The 18,693-nt window shown below is 49.4% G+C and overlaps 1 protein-coding gene across 1 annotated transcript; it reads right to left on the bottom strand.

Annotated features, from left to right (window-relative positions):
• Positions 1-13,757: 13,757 nt before the first annotated feature.
• Positions 13,758-16,742, bottom strand: LOC109159946. The gene has a single exon (XM_019308059.1). It carries the CDS (start codon positions 16,740-16,742, stop codon positions 13,758-13,760), a length of 2,985 nt encoding a protein of 994 aa, XP_019163604.1.
• Positions 16,743-18,693: the final 1,951 nt, after the last annotated feature.

Genomic DNA, 18,693 nt, shown 5'->3' with positions numbered 1-18,693 from the left:
TCATTAAAATTGCCGAACTACAAGTCTGTCACTATTTTTTTTAATTTTTTTGGTGCCCGCCTAGCGCCGCTTAGAATCCGCCTAGGCGCCGCCTAAAATCCGCCTAGGCGCAAGGCGCTGCCTGGCCGCCCGACTAGTGCCTAGCGCCTACTGCAACCTTGATATATACATGTGTATGTTCTCAATATTTTTCTATTTTATATGGTTGTTATGTATTCCTTGGTGGACCCCACTAGTTGGACAAATATGCTTTAACTTTTTTAAAAAAAAATAAAAATAAAAATAACAATTAAAATCACGATTTGAAAATAAGTATAAAATTCTTTTTAAAAAACAAAAATAAATACATTACAAGATTACAAATTAATAACATATATATTTTTGTATATACATACAAGTATTTACCCGTGCTATGCACGACATAAAATTTAAGTACCTTTATAAAATCAAACATTAATCATGAAAATCATTCTGCAATGTATTTTTCTTTAACAATACAAAATCAGATGTTATATTGAACATCACAAGATACTATTAGCATATATTATAAAGTATATTGTGTTATTACATACTCAATAAAATTTAAAAATATTGCATTTAAATAAATAAATAAATAAATATATATATATATATATATATATATATATATATATATATATATTATATATATATATATATATATATATATATATATATATATATATATAATATATATATATATATATATATATATATATATATATATATATATATATATATATATAGGGTTGCATTTACATGCAAACACCCTTAAAATACAAACTTGTGGATAAATTGAGACCATAGGATTAATGGGTGCGGATGGCAGAGATTGATCCAACAAATAAGCATAATTTTGGATAGATTTTTTAAAAAGGGTAAAAAGGGTAAATCATGTAGAATTTAAATATGGATAATATTAATAATAGATTATTATGTGTTCTAATCAAGGAAGAATTCTGCCGTTCATCTGCAATTCCATTCTCACCATACGATCACCCCTTTAGATAGGAATTTGCGCCAGAAAGCCACACCAGAGAGAGACGAGTTCGACAGTAGCGACCAGGAGCGATGGAATAAAAAATGGCTACAACAAAAAAAAAAAAAAGGTAAGCACTTCTGTCATAGTAAAGATGTATTATAATTAGTACATGAATCTGTTGTTTTCCAAAGCAATCCATGTAAGGGATTTAAGAATGCGTATGCACATGTATAATAGGGAGTACACATGAATTTAGTGTGATTACGGATTATGAGATGAGTGATGACGAAACGAACGCCGTAAAGTAAATCGCAACACTGGATCAATGTACGCACTTTGTGTGCACTGCTAGTTATGAGCGTATGCACGGATGGAACTATTGCCCGGAAAACATTGTGAGTACAAGAGAGGGACATTCAGTTATATGTGCACGTGATTACATCAATGTGTGCACGTACAGAATTGTCGATAAGTAAAGTATGCATTTTAATACACCAACATGTGCACTTTAATATTTTTGCAACAGGTACAAACTTGTCTATGTCCCATTCACGAGGTGGATAACAATAAAAAAGTCAATAACATTTGGAGCGGGCCTTATTGCCTCCAAAAGACCCAAGGAAAAAGTAGCAGAGAAAAGCAAGTAAAGAGGAAGACAGGGCAAGTATTGCGGCAGAAGAAACAAACATGACAACCACAATTATCCAGACAAAATAGCAAATTTAGATTGCCATACGGTTTTTAATACAATATATTAATTAATTTTGAGATACTTAGAGTGCGTACTGAATATACTCCAAAATTGTTTATTTACTAATGAAGTAATTAGATGTGATTTTTTTTTTTTTTTTGAAAAAGATGTGATTAAATTGAAAGATACAGTATGTAGGTTTGTTTGTTGTATCCATTGACTGAAAAACGCGGTAGGGCATAGTGTGCACATATAACTGTCCAGTAGTGCACAAATCACCACATGAATTATAACACATCCTAAATACAGAAATTTAATGCACACAAATACATAAATTTATCCCGGGCATACGAATTTCTCACTGCTCCTATCCCTAGGGTGTAGTCATGCTTATTCCGCTATGTCCTAGCTTTTTTGTTGTGTTGGTATTTTGGTGCATACGCAATTGAATTCTCTAATACCACTATGGCCTACTGTTATATGCCGTCATTTACATATTTTTTAGGCAGTAACATCTAATAGTTTCTTTTTTGTACAAACTATAGAAATGGTTTTGATAATGTCATCCGTATATATATTTTAATTACATTACTTGCATTCTCCCAAATGTTCCAAATTTCTTGGTTTTCATGTGATCATTCGTTATCTTTTTCGTCCAACTCTTGAGTGTGTGCGCAGGTGACCGCTATGCTGTACACCAGATTTGCTTCTCGGTATTCCGTGTGCGCGTTTGCCCACCTCATGTGTGCACACTGCCGTATGGGGGGTGTATCATTTTGGTTCCTGCGTGCACATATACTCAAATCTTTGTGCACTGGCAAACAAAAGATGTACTATACAGTGTGTAGAATAAAACTCACAACAGTAATTACATTACCTGTTCTACATTAATTAACAACTTCAACTAACAAATGCTCTGCAGTCTCTTATTATGCTTTCTAACAACTCTACAAATTGCTTTGTATCACTAATATTAAAAAATTCGCATTCTATTCGTCCAATGGTCAATTCCGATTGTCATGCCTCAGACCGTCAATATCTTATTTCGTCCAATTCTTGGGTGTGTGCACTGGAGACCGCCCTGCTGTGCACACTAAATCTGCTTCTAAATTATCCGTATGCACGTTTGCCCACCTCATGTTTGCACATTTTGGGACCTGCGTACACATATACTCAAACCAACACAAATTAAATACCCAACCCACTGCATCAATACCCCTACACGAAAGCACACACCAAAACAAATTCATGCACACTACATGCAAACCCATAAATAACTACATAAATAACTACAACAACATACACGAACTCCCAAAACTAAGTCAAACACCCTACACCAGAACACACACCAAAGCAAAATCATGCACACCGCCTGCAAAATGTTTAATTATATAATTTGTTCATTTTTTCAAAAATGAACTAAACACCCCAAGACACTTTTCAAGAATGCAACAAAACACTGTAAATGAAAATGTTTTATGAAAATTGACCAATTTTTCAGAAAACATTCTTAATTTCTAAACACACACTAAAGAAATAACAGTCGAAAAACTAATTCATATGTCTTAACAGCAGGTGTGTGCTATTTTGTGCTTGCACCCCATGTATTTTTTCTTGTAGAGGAACCTAGGACTAGGTATAACAGAATGTAGTTCTACACAAATAGAGAACTTCATATGGATTCTACGACTAAACAAGAATAAAACTAGCTTTGTTTTTGATTTCTTGTAGAAATATTCAATTTAAATATATTGAATGCAAGCATAACTATAAAAATATTTCATGCACAACCACACAAGAAGATACATGTTGATGTAGATGGCAAGAAAGCAGCATATTTACATGTCCAGCTGAAGCAAATGAAATAGTCAACATGTAAACTAATTATTAAAAGAAACAGTGCAAAAAATGTGATTAACCTTTTAAATGAATCAGACATGCCATTTGTGCTTGATATGGCAGACATAACTCATAAGTTGTCCCTTCTACTCGTTATTGTAATGTTAAAGATATATGATTAACAGGTTGATAGCGCACCGAGAAAGTTGTTCCTCCACTTCTGCCTCGAGCAACAGCTATTTCCTCATCAATGTAAAACCAAACAAAGAATGAATCATTTTACTTATTATTGGTTAGCTCCCTGTAATATTTTCCTTTAAAACTGACACATACTACCAAACTAAGACAAACACCCTACACGAGAGCACACAAGCAAGAACAACAAAATGTAAACCCCCCCCCCCCCCCCCCCTAATGGCGGCAGAATTCTGGAAAAAAAAAAAAGAGAACTAACGAAATGCAAGGAACAAAAACCCAAAGCCACAATTACCATACCAACAAACCAATAATAGACAAGCCAAAACAATCAAATTCCAAACCACAAACAACCCACCCCCACCCCGAACACGGCAGAACCACCGGAAAAAAAAAAATGCTAACAATAAAACAACCCAGCAACAATTCCCATTCCTACTTAATGCATAATAATAAAAAACCCCAAGGAATTAACTGGACAAACACATGCAAGAGAACCCCCAAAATATAAACCCTAGCTCCAAATTCATGAATAAACCCGGGAAAATCACCCCCCCTCCACCCCTGTTATACAATCGACGCATAGAAAGGAGAAAACAACGAACAACAGAAAACAAAACCGCAAAAAACACAAACCCCCCCCCCCCCACCCCCACCCCCCAAAAAAAAAAAAAAAAAAAACAGAAGACGTACCTCGGCTGACACCTCGGACCGGTGGTTCCCGCCTCTTCGACGCCCCGAGGTCCCCACGTTCTACCATTGCTCCGTGGAATTGAAAAACGCGAGAGGAAACGAGACGCGAAGACTGCAACCGTGAGGCACGCACAACTTAGCAGCGAGATGAATGGCGAAACAGAGGAGTCTTGCGCGTGGATGAATGAAATATGGACAATTCTGACTAGGACTCAAATTAATACAAAATACCATAAATACCCCACAAGAAGAAAAAAAAACCCCACCCTTAACGTAAAAACAATATTCAGACGCGGAAAATCTTCAACGAATCTGGACCATTAAATCTCACCATCCAATGGTTCAATATTGTCCACAAGTTTGTATTTTAAACCTTGTTTTTACCTGAATGTAATTCTATATATATATATATATATATATATATATATATATATATATATATATATATATATATATATATATATATATATATATATATATATATCAAATACTATCAGTCAGCCCATTCATGCTGCCATTAGCCCATTTAATGTTTTGACCCAATCCAATAGGCAGAAGCCCAATACAAAACAAAAAACACACAAAATAGAGTATCCCAGACGAAGCGCGAACATTTCTCCACGGTCCTCTGCGCCTCACGCCCTCCGGCCTCCATCCTCGGTGGCTGGCGACACTCCGGTCAGGCGGTCACTCCTCACGCCCTCCGCCCTGCCTTGTCTCTTCAGTCCTCACATCTTCAGCCTCGCCCCTCAGCCACTAAGCCAGTAAGGTGTCAGCCCTCTGCGGCTCTTCTTCACATAGTCGCTATAACTCCAACTCTCAAGGTATTGTTGTTTTATTTTTTTCATATTAAAATTAAAAGGAATTTCGTACATTATACGCTGCATTGGTAAGGCTCTCGGATTTCATACATTAAATTTTTACATATTTCGTACAATGGACTCTGTTGTTACTTGAATACTTGTTAGTATTTGAAAATTAATTCTGGAGTTCGGCACTTTGGCAGTGTGTTTGTATTGTGTGTTTACTGTTTATACTTGGCATTGGCAATTTGACATTTGGAAAATTAGTATCTTTGTATCTTTGGAGACTTTATTTTGGACCTTTGAGATTATTATATTTTACATTTAGACTTTTTCAAGTATAATTTTCTATTTATTTTTTGATTTGGGTGCTTGGAATTAGAGAAAAGGACTAGGATTTTTATATGGGGCAAAACAGATGGAGGTACACGCAAGATGAGCCTTATCAATTGGCGTTTGGTGACTTCAGACAAAGAGAAAGGCGGCCTCGGCATAAGACGCCTACATTAGACTAATATGGCCTATATGGTCAAATTGGGGTGGCAATTAAAATCAGAACCAGATAGTCTGTGGGCTCAAGTCCTGTTGACAAAGTATAAGCAAACCATTGCTCATCAACCGGCGACGCTGGGGAGGAGGAAGGTGTAGAATGTTTGGCGAGGTATAAATGCGACTTAAGCTGGAGGATACACCTTTCACAAAAAGCCTTAATTTCAGTGAAGTATGATGCTCGATAATATTTTCTATTCCCACTCCGGGTTTTCGAATCTGTCTCTTACAAGGGTGGAGGAGCCTTTTTATAGTGGCTCCTCCTCAACTGACTTAAAGGCTTACGGTAGCCGACTTAAAGATTACATTCAATGTGCCGAGCCGTTGGGCGACGTTACGGACTCTGCCAACGGCTCTCTCTGGCTAGTAACCGGCGGACCGAGTCCTGCTTTCAATGCCTCAACGGCTCCTTGCCTTGACTGCTCTAAAGGCTCTCTCAACGGCTCTTTCAACCGAGTCTATCCTTGGGTCGGGGCTCGGGCCGATTCCTCGTTTCTGGTTGGCATTCGGACTGGGCCGTCCTCCGTAGCCCTGGACTGGGCCTTTCTCTTTGGGCCTGGGCCGAGTCCAGGACTCGGCCCATGCATTCTTCGAGCCCGCCTTGCGCCAGCCCACTCTTCCTTCTTTGGTTCTTCCTCTCTGGGCCTCTTTTCTTGGGCCGGGGTTCTCACCCCATCAACTAGTCCCTCACTTTTCCATACCCGGTCCACCAACCTGGGTTTGGAAAAGTAGTAACCGCCTTCTGCTCACCGAATCCACGCCTTGAATGACTCAGGATTGGCCGGATTGTTCGCTATCTCCCGGATCTCACGGGACCGTTCTGATCTCCCCGAACTGGCCTGATACCTATAAATGACCTTGGCCGCTCTTCTCCTAGCTCACCAACTCCTCATGGGTCGCTCACCACTGAAGGGGAAGCGCATTGATTTTGGGTCGCCCCGGCGTCCATTGCCCTCAAAACGGACTCGGCCGGAGAGGGAACCTAAGAAGAAGGCTCCTCGTCCGACCCCACAAAGATCTCCTGTTGGCGCTGCCTCCATGGCTTTTCATCCGCCGACTCCCGTTCGTCGCGAAGCTGCTCCGACTTATCGCCCTTCTCCCCCTCAGGGGACTGCTCGAGTAACTTCCCCAGGTGGGACCGTTGTTAACGTGCCTATCCCAGAGCAACTGTCCTTCCGCATGACTTTCTCTATTCCTCTGGACGACCTGGGTGGTCCGATTACAGGGCTGATGAACGAGGAAGACTTTGCCCGTTATCAGGAAATGTACCCGGACGAGGAAGAGCTGGTTGTGCCACCACTCATGCCGGCCTTCTGGGACTCGCTTTGCCCATCCCCTCCTGGACCATCGGGAGGGTTCTTTGGAAGCGATTCCTCTTCGCCGAGTGAGTGATCGTGGGGTCGGCTGAGTGTTTTAGAGGGGTAGTATTTTTAGGAGCATTTGCTTACTCTGTAATAAGCTCCCTGTAATCTGCGCTCTCTTCATATTATAATAAAGCATACTTGGCGTTTTGTCTCTTTTTCCACAAAGTCAGCGCACTCGTCCGTCTGGATGGTCGAGGAGTCGGCCACAGTGTCGAGTCCTCCCTCCGTTCGACACCTGTAAAATTTTCATTTCCTAGGCGAGCCAGGCTTTTTCAGCTTAGCGTGCGAATCTCACTTTTCCCGAGCTAATTGGATGGGATTAATCTCTGACAGAGATTCGCGCTGCCCATCCAATCCGGCTCAGTTATGTCAGTTACGATTCCCTCCGTGATTTGCGCCTCGGTTGTTGCCCTCTCGAGGCCCTATATAAGGGCTCCTGGTAGCTCTGTGTTTTCTCACCATTTCTTACTTCAAAACTTCAAGCTATGAGTTTCAGGGACGGTGATCGTCGTTGGTCCATCCGCAACAAGGAGCACGCCCGGCTGGAGGAGCTCCGGCAGAAGAGGGCGGCTAACGGAGGGCACTTGGTGGGCGACTCCACTTCTGATCCCATCGTGGTGCCTCCGGACATGCTTGACCTGATGATCGTGGAGCCGGAGGAGGACGAGATGGAGCCCATGGTAGAGGACCCGGAGCCAGAGGAGGACATAGAGTGGGAGGCTCCTCCGCTTTTTGGCGTGGCCATGTCGCCGAGCGCTCTGGAAAGGCCCCTGCGGATGATTGTGGATGGGAAGCCCGCAGTGTACCTGGACGAACTGCCCGAGTCCGAGCCAGAGCCGAGTCCTTTGCCTTTCCGCCCCCACTACTATCTGGAGGGTCCGCAGCCGGTGCGTCAGGAGGAGGAGAAAGAAGCTAAGCCCTAAGCCCGTCTTATCCTTGTAATGTGTGTGGCCGAGTCCTTGGCCTTGTATCCCCGTTTTTATGGAATAAGATCTCGTTTTTATGTTTTGGCTCTCGGTTTTGCGTGTTCTTTTGGCCGACTCTTGGTCGTCGTAACTGGCTCGTATAATCCGCCCGACTAATCCCCTGGGGTAAGGGACTCGGCAAATCCGTCAGCCGACCTCGCGACCTAAAGCTCGTCCGGGCCTTTCAGTTGGCCGGACCCTAGCTGGGTCATTTCTGGAGACTTCCAGCACGATCTCGGTGGGCCCCCATAGCTTTTGCTTTGATGGGCCTTTGGCCCGGCAGGCCGGGTTACCGTCACTTCAGCCTCGGCCTAGGGTAGACGCGCCGCTTGCAGGCTAGCCCTAGGCCTGAACCGTCGCCCCGCCTATCGAGGCATTAAATGCGGCGTCACTTCGATGTCCCGTCGCCTCCAATTCCTCCACTAGGGAGGCGCCGCGTGGCAGCCTCTTGGGCTTCCTTCTCTCTTTAAAAAACCCCTTCCTTCCATTCTTCTTCTTCAATTCACCAAGCTTCTCTGCGTCTTCCCTCGTCTTCCCAAACTCAATCGAGACCTATAAGTAATGTCTTCCTCTTCTCATTCTTCTTCTTCCCGCCGTTTGTCCTTTGACAACCCGGCGGGGACCTCGCCGTCGTCTTCTTCTTCTTCTTCCGTTGTCCGCCGTCTGGAAATGCCGGCGGGCTTCCAAGCGGTCTCTTCTTCCTCGTTTCTAACCCCATCTTCTTCTGGGGCGGCCACTCCGATGAGCCCAGCCCCGCTGACCACGGTGGCGGCTCTGCCAGACGGCGTTGAACGGCCGCGAGGCAAGTTCGACTCAGTTGTCCGGCCGTCCAGTCTTCCGTCAACCGCCACGGCGGCGGATCTGGATATGGCCCGCTTTCTACTTGGCCCTTCGGCCTTGGTCGTTGCGGCGGAGGGCCGGCCTATTCACGACCCGCTGGAGGGTTTTGTGGGCATCCACTTGCACTCGGTTGCATTCGGCTTCCGAGTGCCCCCACACCCGTTTCTTTCGCTTCTCTTTCGGCACTATAACTTTGTCCCCAGCCAGTTAGTGCCTAACTCTCACCGACTCCTCACCAGCTTCATCAATCTCTGCCATTGGTGGCAGTGCGAGCCGGATTTGGACCTGTTTCGGTACCTCTTTACCGTGAACAAGGTCGGCTCTCACTCGCCCGGCTTCATCCAAGTTGCTGCTCGCCCGAAGCGGCAGCTTTTCGAGGGGTTGTCCGACTCGATCAAAGAGTGGAAGCCCCTGTATTTCTTCGTCCGACCTCTCTCTTCTTCCTTCACCTTTCCGACCCTGTGGCCGGCGACTCTCTTCAAGCCTTGCTCTCGGCGGGCCGTCTTTACGGAAGATGCTGTCCAGGGCGGCGACTTCTTGAAGAGCCTGGGGCCGTACTCGGTTAAGTACTGGTCCCGGGTCCAGGCCATGGCCAAGCATGGCCTTCTGCCGGAGGGCGCCGCCACCATAGGTAGCGTCTTTTTCACCTCCTTCTCGACTTGCTTCTTATTTCATGCGGAAATACTCACAAATGTGTGGGTCTCTCTTACAGGTCCCTACGACTCCGACTCCTCTAGCTCCGACGAGGCTATCGCACCGACTCCAGAGATGACAGATAGGGCAGAAAAGATGAGGCGTCGCCTGACGCAACGCTCTACCGGCGCCGCCGCCGCGTCCTCTTCTCAGCCATCGCCGGTGACTCGGCCGACTCCTCCACCTTCTCACAACGTGGTCGACCTCACACCCTCGCCCGTGGTATCACCCAGTCGGCAGCCGCCTCCTCCTTCTACTGAGAGTCCGAGCTCTAAGCGGCCTGCTGAGCATACGGAGGGGCCGACTCCGAAGAGGATCAAGCTGTGCCACGAGGTGGACGAGGACGCCCAAATTTGGATGGGCAACACCTCCATTCGCAGGTGGTGCAAGGATGTCCTCCTGCCAAAGGACGTGGAGTCGACCAAGGCTCTCGGCGACGGGTTCATTATCGAGGCCCTGCTCCGGCAGTCGTATCGCGTAAGTGTTGTTCATTCGGCCTTTTCCTCTGTTTACTTTTCCCTTTTCTGTTTGACTGACGGTTTGGTGTGCAGGACCTCACCCTCCAGATGGAACTGGGCAATCGGTTCCAGAGCTTTAGGAATGATATGCGGGCCATGGTCGCGAAGCTGCGCCAGACAGAGGAAGCTTTCCTGGAAGAGCAGGCGAAGCAACTCAAGATGGTGGAGGTGCACAACACCGAGTTGCTGAGGGTCACCCGTCAGTGAGAGGAGGAGAGGGATAAGGCGGCCACGATCGCCGCGACTTCTGTCGAAGAATACAAGAAGTCGGCGGCCTTCGAAGCGGACGTGCAGGCGGCGGTGGAAGCCCGGAGGAAAGAGGTGGCCAAGGAATGGCTGGCGACTCCAGAGGGCGACGACTTTCTTCTGGACCTGGGCGAGCGTGATTACCGCCTTGGTTTCCGCGAGGCGCAGATGGAGATTCATGCCTCGCTGCTGGCCCGCGACTCCTCGTTTACTCCCGAGGGCTGGGGTCTCAAGCCGGTGTTGGACGTCGAAGGGCCGGCTGCGCCTACTGACCCGGCGACTCTTCCTACGACGACGCCTCCCGAACTCACCGAGTCCCCTCCTCAGGCGGAGGACCCTTCTTCTGTTCACCTTGCTGGACCATCGGCAGGGGCGCAAGTTGAAGGGGTCGCCGTCGACACCCCTTCCCCAGTAGCCTAGGGTCTTCTAGAATAGACCCTCCTTTTGTAAATGCTGGCCTCCTTATCGGCCTTATCTTAATAAATAACAGCTTTTCTTTTCTCAGAATTTGTCTTTGAGCTCTTTTAATATTGGCATTTTTCTGAGGCTTCGATTCTCAAGCGGAACTTCACTTTTTCCTCGCCGAGTCCCTCAGTCGAGGCAAATCGTTATGCTGACTCCGAGAAACGACTAAGGGTCTAGGCCCTTGTCTCCCAGCTCTTTCTCGCCGAGTCCCTCAGTCGAGGCGACTCCTTTCTACTTTTCTCTTGGAAACGACTAAGGGTCTGGGCCCTTGTTTCCTAACTTTCTCTCGCCGAGTCCCTCAGTCGAGGCGACCCTTTAGGCTTTTTCTGTTCTCAGAAACGGTCTAGGGTCAGTGCCCCGTTGTTTCTATATATACTCGCCGAGTCCCTCAGTCGAGGCGACTCCATTTGGCTTTTTCACGGAAACGACTAAGGGTCTGGGCCCTTGTTTCCTAACTTTCTCTCGCCGAGTCCCTCAGTCGAGGCGACCCTTTAGGCTTTTTCTGTTCTCAGAAACGGTTTAGGGTCAGTGCCCGGTTGTTTCTATATATACTCGCCGAGTCGCTCAGTCGAGGCGACCCCTTTTGGCTTTTTCACGGAAACGACTAAGGGTCTGGGCCCTTGTTTCCTAACTTTCTCTCACCGAGTCCCTCAGTCGAGGCGACCCTTTAGGCTTTTTCTGTTCTCAGAAACGGTTTAGGGTCAGTGCCCCGTCGTTTCTATATATACTTGCCGAGTCCCTCAGTCGAGGCGACTCCTTTTGGCTTTTTCACGGAAACGACTAAGGGTCTGGGCCCTTGTTTCCTAACTTTCTCTCGCCGAGTCCCTCAGTCGAGGCGACCCTTTAGGCTTTTTCTGTTCTCAGAAACGGTTTAGGGTCAGTGCCCCGTTGTTTCTATATATACTCGCCGAGTCGCTCAGTCGAGGCGACCCCTTTTGGCTTTTTCACGGAAACGACTAAGGGTCTGGGCCCTTGTTTCCTAACTTTCTCTCACCGAGTCCCTCAGTCGAGGCGACCCTTTAGGCTTTTTCTGTTCTCAGAAACGGTTTAGGGTCAGTGCCCCGTCGTTTCTATATATACATGCCGAGTCCCTCAGTCGAGGCGACTCCTTTTGGCTTTTTCACGGAAACGACTAAGGGTCTGGGCCCTTGTTTCCTAACTTTCTCTCGCCGAGTCCCTCAGTCGAGGCGACCCTTTAGGCTTTTTCTGTTCTCAGAAACGGTTTAGGGTCAGTGCCCCGTTGTTTCTATATATACTCGCCGAGTCGCTCAGTCGAGGCGACCCCTTTTGGCTTTTTCACGGAAACGACTAAGGGTCTAGGCCCTTGTTTCCTAACTTTCTCTCGCCAAGTCCCTCAGTCGAGGCGACCCTTTCGGCTTTTTTTGTTCTCAGAAACGGTTTAGGGTCAGTGCCCCGTTGTTTCTATATATATACTCGCCGAGTCCCTCAGTCGAGGCGACTCCTTTTGGCTTTTTCACGGAAACGACTAAGGGTCTGGGCCCTTGTTTCCTAACTTTCTCTCGCCGAGTCCCTCAGTCGAGGCGACCCTTTAGGCTTTTTCTGTTCTCAAAAATGGTTTAGGGTCAGTGCCCCGTTGTTTCTATATATACTCGCCGAGTCCCTCAGTCGAGGCGACTCCTTTTGGCTTTTTCACGGAAACGACTAAGGGTCTGGGCCCTTGTTTCCTAACTTTCTCTCGCCGAGTCCCTGGGACGGCTAGTCGTAAACCCATGCGCTTTATTAAGATTTCTTGGAATCCTCGAGCTCATACATGACCTATCATTGTCTACTGATAGAACCTTTTCAAATGAGTAGCTTTCCATATACGATCTACGAGCTTGCCTTCCATAGTCTCTAATTTGTAAGTTCCGGCCTAGACTACAGCCGTAATGCGGTACGGCCCTTCCCATTTGACCGCGAGCTTGCCTCCTTCGGTAGGCTGGCTGGCTTGTCGATCTCATAGCACTAGATCGCCAACTTGGAAGGTCCTCGGGCGAGTTCCACGGTCGCGGTATCTTTTCACCGCCTGCTGGTACTCGACCATTCGTGCACTCGCGGCTTCCCTTCTCTCCTCTAGAAAATTTTTCTCAATCCGCAGGTTCTCTTCATTTGCTGCGTCCGAGTAGGTGCGGACCCGGTGGGTGGGTTCTACCACTTCGACTGGAACCTTGGCCTCGAAGCCGTATGCGAGCGAGAACGGACTCTCTCCCGTCGCTCCCCGCTGGGTAGTGCGATAAGCCCATAGGACTCGATCAAGCTCGTCTGCCCAGTTTCCCCGGACGTCCTCGAGTTTCTTCCGGATTCCGTCGACCAATGTTCGATTCACATTTTCGACCTGCCCATTTGCTTGGGGGTAGGCCACCGACACCTTGGTATGCTTGATATCGTGTCGGCGGCAGAACTCGGCGAATGCCTGGCAGTCGAACTGTCGCCCGTTGTCGCTGACGATGTGTTCGGGCAAACCGAAGCGACAGATCACCTTTTTCCACAGAAAACGACGACACTGGTACTCGGTGATGGTAGCCAGGGGCTCCGCCTCGACCCACTTGGTAAAGTAGTCGATGGCCACGACACAAAACTTTAATCCTCCCGGGGCGACGGGTAATGGCCCCAATAAGTCTATTCCCCACTTGGCGAAAGGAATAGCAGTGGTGACCGGTGTATAGAAGGTGGCCGGCCGGGTGTCTTTCCTGGCGAATGCCTGACAAACGCCACATTTGGACATCCGTTCAATACAGTCTCGCATCATGGTCGGCCAGTAATACCCTTGAACGACCAATTTTCGGGCGAGCGTGTGAGCACCCTGGTGCGCAGCACAAATGCCCCTATGAGCTTCATCCATTACCTTCTCGGCCTCAGGCCTAAGTAGGCATTTCAACAAGGGCCCTCCAAATGACTACTTATATAGATGTCCGTCGATGATCCAGAAGGAGGGGGCCTTTCGTCGAACCCTTGCGGCGACTGCCGGGTCATCTGGCAGCTCGCCCCTTTCCTTGAACCGCCGGATATCTTCTATCCAAAACATCTCAGGGTTTTTCTCTCGATCCCACTCCTCGACGTTGACTTGTTGGATGGCTAGCGATGTCCCTTCGATACTCGGCTGACTTAGCTCCTCCTTCTGGCAGATCCTTATCAAGTGGTCTGGTACCCCTTCCAGGGCGATTTTAGACAAGATATCGGCTTCTACGTTGTCCGCCCGGGATATGTATTCTATTTCATAGGCCTCGAGCCCCTGCAACATCCTGGCGGCACATTCTTTGTACAATGCCATTCTCGCATTCTTAGCTTCGCACGTACCCGAGATCTGTCCGACTACCAGTCGGGAGTCGGTTTTGATTCGTAGCCGTTCAACTCCCAGATCCTTGGCGAGCCGGAGGCCGTTCAATACTGCTTCATATTCGGCCTCATTATTCGATGCCGAAAACAGGTATCTTAGGGCGTAATATAGCCGAAATCCCTCCGGAGAGATGAGCATGACACCGCCTCCGCAGTGCTGTCGACTCGATGCTCCATCCGCATGCATCTCCCACCACTCGCCCGAATTGCTCTCCGAGGCGTGTTCCTTCTCTTCCTCACTTGCGGTACATTCGACCAGGAAGTCGGCCAAAGCTTGGCCTTTGATGGAGGGTCTCGGCTGGTACTCGATCCCATACTGAGTCAACTCGACGGCCCACTTTACCAGTCGGCCGGAGGATGAGGGGTTCCGTAGCACACTCCCGAGTGGCTGATCCGTCAGGACCCGGACGGTATGGGCTTGGAAGTAAGGCGCCAATTTACGCACGGTGACTACCAAGGCATACACGATCTTCTCCAGGGTGGTGTACCGCGTCTCGGCAGCTTTCAGCGAGCGGCTTACATAGTAAACCGGGTGCTGGACTCGGTCTTCTTCTCGGACCAGCACAGAACTTACTGCCTTGGCCGAGGCGGCAAGGTACAAGAGTAAGGGCTCGCCCTCCTGGGGGGTAGATAGTACTGGGGGAGTCGACAGATATTGTTTTAATTCCTCGAACGACTGCTGGCACTCGGTAGTCCAAGCGAATCCCTCCTTCTTCTTCATGGCTTCGAAGAAGGGCACAGTTTTATCCGCTGATTTGCTAAGGAAGCGGCTAAGAGCAGCCAAGCGTCCCGTCAAGCGTTGCAAGTCCTTGACGGTAGTAGGGGGCTGCATGTCGAGGATAGCCTGTACTTTCTCCGGATTAGGCTCAATGCCTCGTTTGGTGACCATGTAGCCCAAGAACTTACCACCTTGGACGGCGAATGCACACTTCTTGGGGTTCAGTCGGAGGTTGTACTTTATCATTACCTTAAAGCAGTCGGCTAAATCTTCCGCGTGCTTGTCCTCCTCTCGACTCTTGACGAGCATGTCGTCGACATATGCGGCCATCGATTTTCCTAGCAGGTGGTGGAACAGCCGGGCGACCATTCGAGTGTATGTAGCCCCTGCGTTTTTGAGTCCGAATGGCATGACTCGATAGCAGTAAACTCCGTCCGGAGTCAGGAAAGCGGTCTTCTCCTCGTCCGCCGGATGCATGAATATTTGATGGTACCCTCTGAAGGCGTCCATGAAACTGAGCAGCGCCGACCCGGCCATTTCGTCGACTAACTGGTCGATTCGGGGCAGAGGAAACGGGTCTTTTGGGCAGGCTTTGTTAAGATCAGTGTAGTCTACACACATTCGCCATGCCGAGGGCTTGGGTACGAGGACCACGTTAGCCAACCATTCCGGGTACTTAACCTCACGGACGTGCCCGGCTGCTAGCAGCGTGCTCACTTCTTTCTTCACAAACTCCCTCCGGTCGTTGGCCGAGTACCGTTTCTTTTGCACGATCGGCCGGTGCTCTGGGTCCACGGCGAGTCGATGCGATATGATCGATCGATCCACTCCGGGCATATCTTCTGGGCCCCAGGCGAAAACCAGTCGGTGCTCCTGGAGCACTTTCACGATTTCCCCTTTTAACTTTTCCGGAAGGCCGACTCCGATCCGTACTCGCCTACCAGGCTGCGCTGGGTCAATTTCGATTTCTTCCAGCTCGACGGCCGGCTCGGGGCGAGGTATTGCAGTTTTCTTAGGGGGCCTCTCGGTGATCTCGTGGACCTGCATCCCACGCTTGCCCATTCCTCTACACGCTTGTAAATAGCAGTCGCGGGCGACTTTGCGGTCACAACGCACTGTTCCTATCCCGTTCGGCGTGCGAAACTTCAGGCATAGGTGTTCAATCGAGATCAAGGCTCCGAGGTCTTCTAGACCCGGGCGGCCGAGTATGGCGTTGTGCGAGCAGGCTAGATCGACCGCGATGAACTTCATGCTCAACTTTTGTACATCCGGATAACTGCCGATCTCCACAGGAAGAGTGATGGACCCTTCCGCCTCCACTGAGTTTCCGGTGAAGCCGGCGAGAGGGGTGTTCACGGGTCTGAGCTGTTCTCGGGTCAGCCCCATCTTGGTAAAGGTCTCCAGGTACAGCACGTTGACATTACTCCCGGTGTCGACCAGGATTCGGCGGACGACTACGCCGTTGATGTCCATGGCGATGACCAACGCGTCTCGATGCGGGGTTTCCCCGGATGGCAGGTCCTTATCGGTGAACACGATGGGCTCCCGGCACACCTTTTTGGAGCTCTCCTCGCGGCCGTAGACCGTTCCGATATATAGTTGCCGAGCCCAGGCTTTCCGGGTGTTTGCGGAATCGCCGCCCTCTGGCCCGCCGACTATCATGTTAATGACTGGCTTCTGGCGCCATTGGGCTTCGTCCTCTTCGGAACCCGGCTGCTTGCCTCGGCTGTTTTCTGCGTCGGCGGAGAGCCCATCATCTCCTCGACTGGTCGACCTTCGCTTCCATTGGTTAGGGGGCGGAGTCCCTTGCTGGATGATCCCCTCCATGATCTTCTTTAGATAGAAGCATTCCTCCGTGCTGTGAGTGTAAGATTTATGATAACGACAGTATTTAGAAGTCTTACCAGTGTCCTCACTTGTTACACGGTCGTCGACCGGTGGAGGCGGAGGCGGGGCGACCGCTTGTACTTCGTGGACCGGCCGCTCTGGAGCCGACCGATAGGTGTGGACGACGGGGCAGTCGTACGGTCGCCTGACCTCAGGTCGCCGAGCCACGTCTGAACGTCTATCTCTCGTCTCGGCCCGCGTCCTTTTTCCACTAGCAGACCCACCGACCTCGCGTTGCCGTTTGTGCTTCATAGCCTGTTCCGTGTTGGCTCTCTTGTTAGCCATCTGGATGGCTTCTGCGTATGTCGCCGGGCGGTTGTCCCTCAGGTCCCGGTATAGCTATCCGGACCGCAAAGATTCAATGAAGAAGGTGAGTGCTGTTTGCCTCCACTTCTTCTATCGACTGGATCTCCTTTCGCCAGCGAGCTAGATAGGCTTTTAAGGACTCGCCCTCATCCTGATGGATGTCGCCCAAGTGAGTCAAGTCCTTCTGTGGCTTGATGTTAGCGGCGTAGTGGCTCATGAAACGGTCTACCAGCTCCTCGAAGCTGTGAATCGACCCCTGGGGCTGTCCTACGAGCCATCTTTGCGCGGACCCCTTTAACGTGGGTAAGAAGGCACGGCACATGACCGGGTCCCGTACCCTAAGACTTGCATTTTGGCTTGGTAGCTCAGTAGATGTTCTCGCGGGTCGCCTGATCCGTCGAACGTGGCTTGTTCTGAGAATTTGAAGTCGCCCGGTATTTTGAAGGCCATGATCTCGGCGGAGAAGGGTAACGCGGTTAGCAGCGCTCGGCCGGAGGCCTTGGCTCTTCCTTCTACCTGTTCTTTCAGATTTCTTACCTCCTGGGCTAGATTCGCCATTTCGACCCTCTCTTGGGTGTGGTTTCCTGTCGATTCCGCGCTCTCGCCAACCTCCGACTCGGCGGGTTGGTCATGGTCTCGGGTGGGCTGCTCCACGCGGCGAGCCGCCGTCCGGCCCTTCCCCACACGGTTACGTTCACGTGCGCTCTGCCGACCGTGAGTTTCCACCGGAGCGTGGAGGGGTTCTCTTCGCCCCAGCCGTTCTCTCGCTGACCGTCGCTCGACGCCAGGGCCTAGGCGAGAATGAACGGACTGGACGGGTTGACTCACCGCCCGGCGGGTTGATTGTCGATTGTCCGGCCTTCGTGGCGGTGGGGGGTCTTGTTGCGGTATCCGAGTGGAGGATTGCTCCCGTATTCCCCGACTTGCCTCGGCGAAAGCGCGCCCAATCGCGTGTAGTTGATCCGGGGTGAGCTGTACCGCAGTCGGTTGTGGATTTATCTGAGGTGTTGGCGGCGGTGTTGCGTCGTCTTCCCGGCTTCGGGTGCTTCTGCGATTCAGCTGATCTCTTAGGTCGGCTCCTAGCCCATTGCGCTGGCTCAATTGCTCTTGGCTTCCTGTCATGGTAAGGTCTTTCAATTCCTCGCGACCAGGACTCTTCTCGATGATTTCTCGGACTCGCTTTGCTCAGAAGGCACGCGACTCTTTGTTTCGATCCCCACAGACGGCGCCAGTGATGGTTTTTGGGTTTTCGGGCCCAAGGAGGTCCAACACAACCTTAAGCTGGAGGATACACCTTTCACAAAAAGCCTTAATTTCAGTGAAGTATGATGCTCGATAATATTTTCTATTCCCACTCCGGGTTTTCGAATCTGTCTCTTACAAGGGTGGAGGAGCCTTTTTATAGTGGCTCCTCCTCAACTGACTTAAAGGCTTACGGTAGCCGACTTAAAGATTACATTCAATGTGCCGAGCCGTTGGGCGAGGTTACGGACTCTGCCAACGGCTCTCTCTGGCTAGTAACCGGCGGACCGAGTCCTGCTTTCAATGCCTCAACGGCTCCTTGCCTTGACTGCTCTGAAGGCTC

Source organism: Ipomoea nil, unplaced genomic scaffold (assembly GCF_001879475.1).
Source record: "Ipomoea nil cultivar Tokyo-kokei standard unplaced genomic scaffold, Asagao_1.1 scaffold2845, whole genome shotgun sequence".
Lineage (NCBI taxonomy): Eukaryota > Viridiplantae > Streptophyta > Magnoliopsida > Solanales > Convolvulaceae > Ipomoea > Ipomoea nil.
Note: the sequence above shows the minus strand (reverse complement) of the source record. Positions and strands in the feature narration are given on the sequence as shown.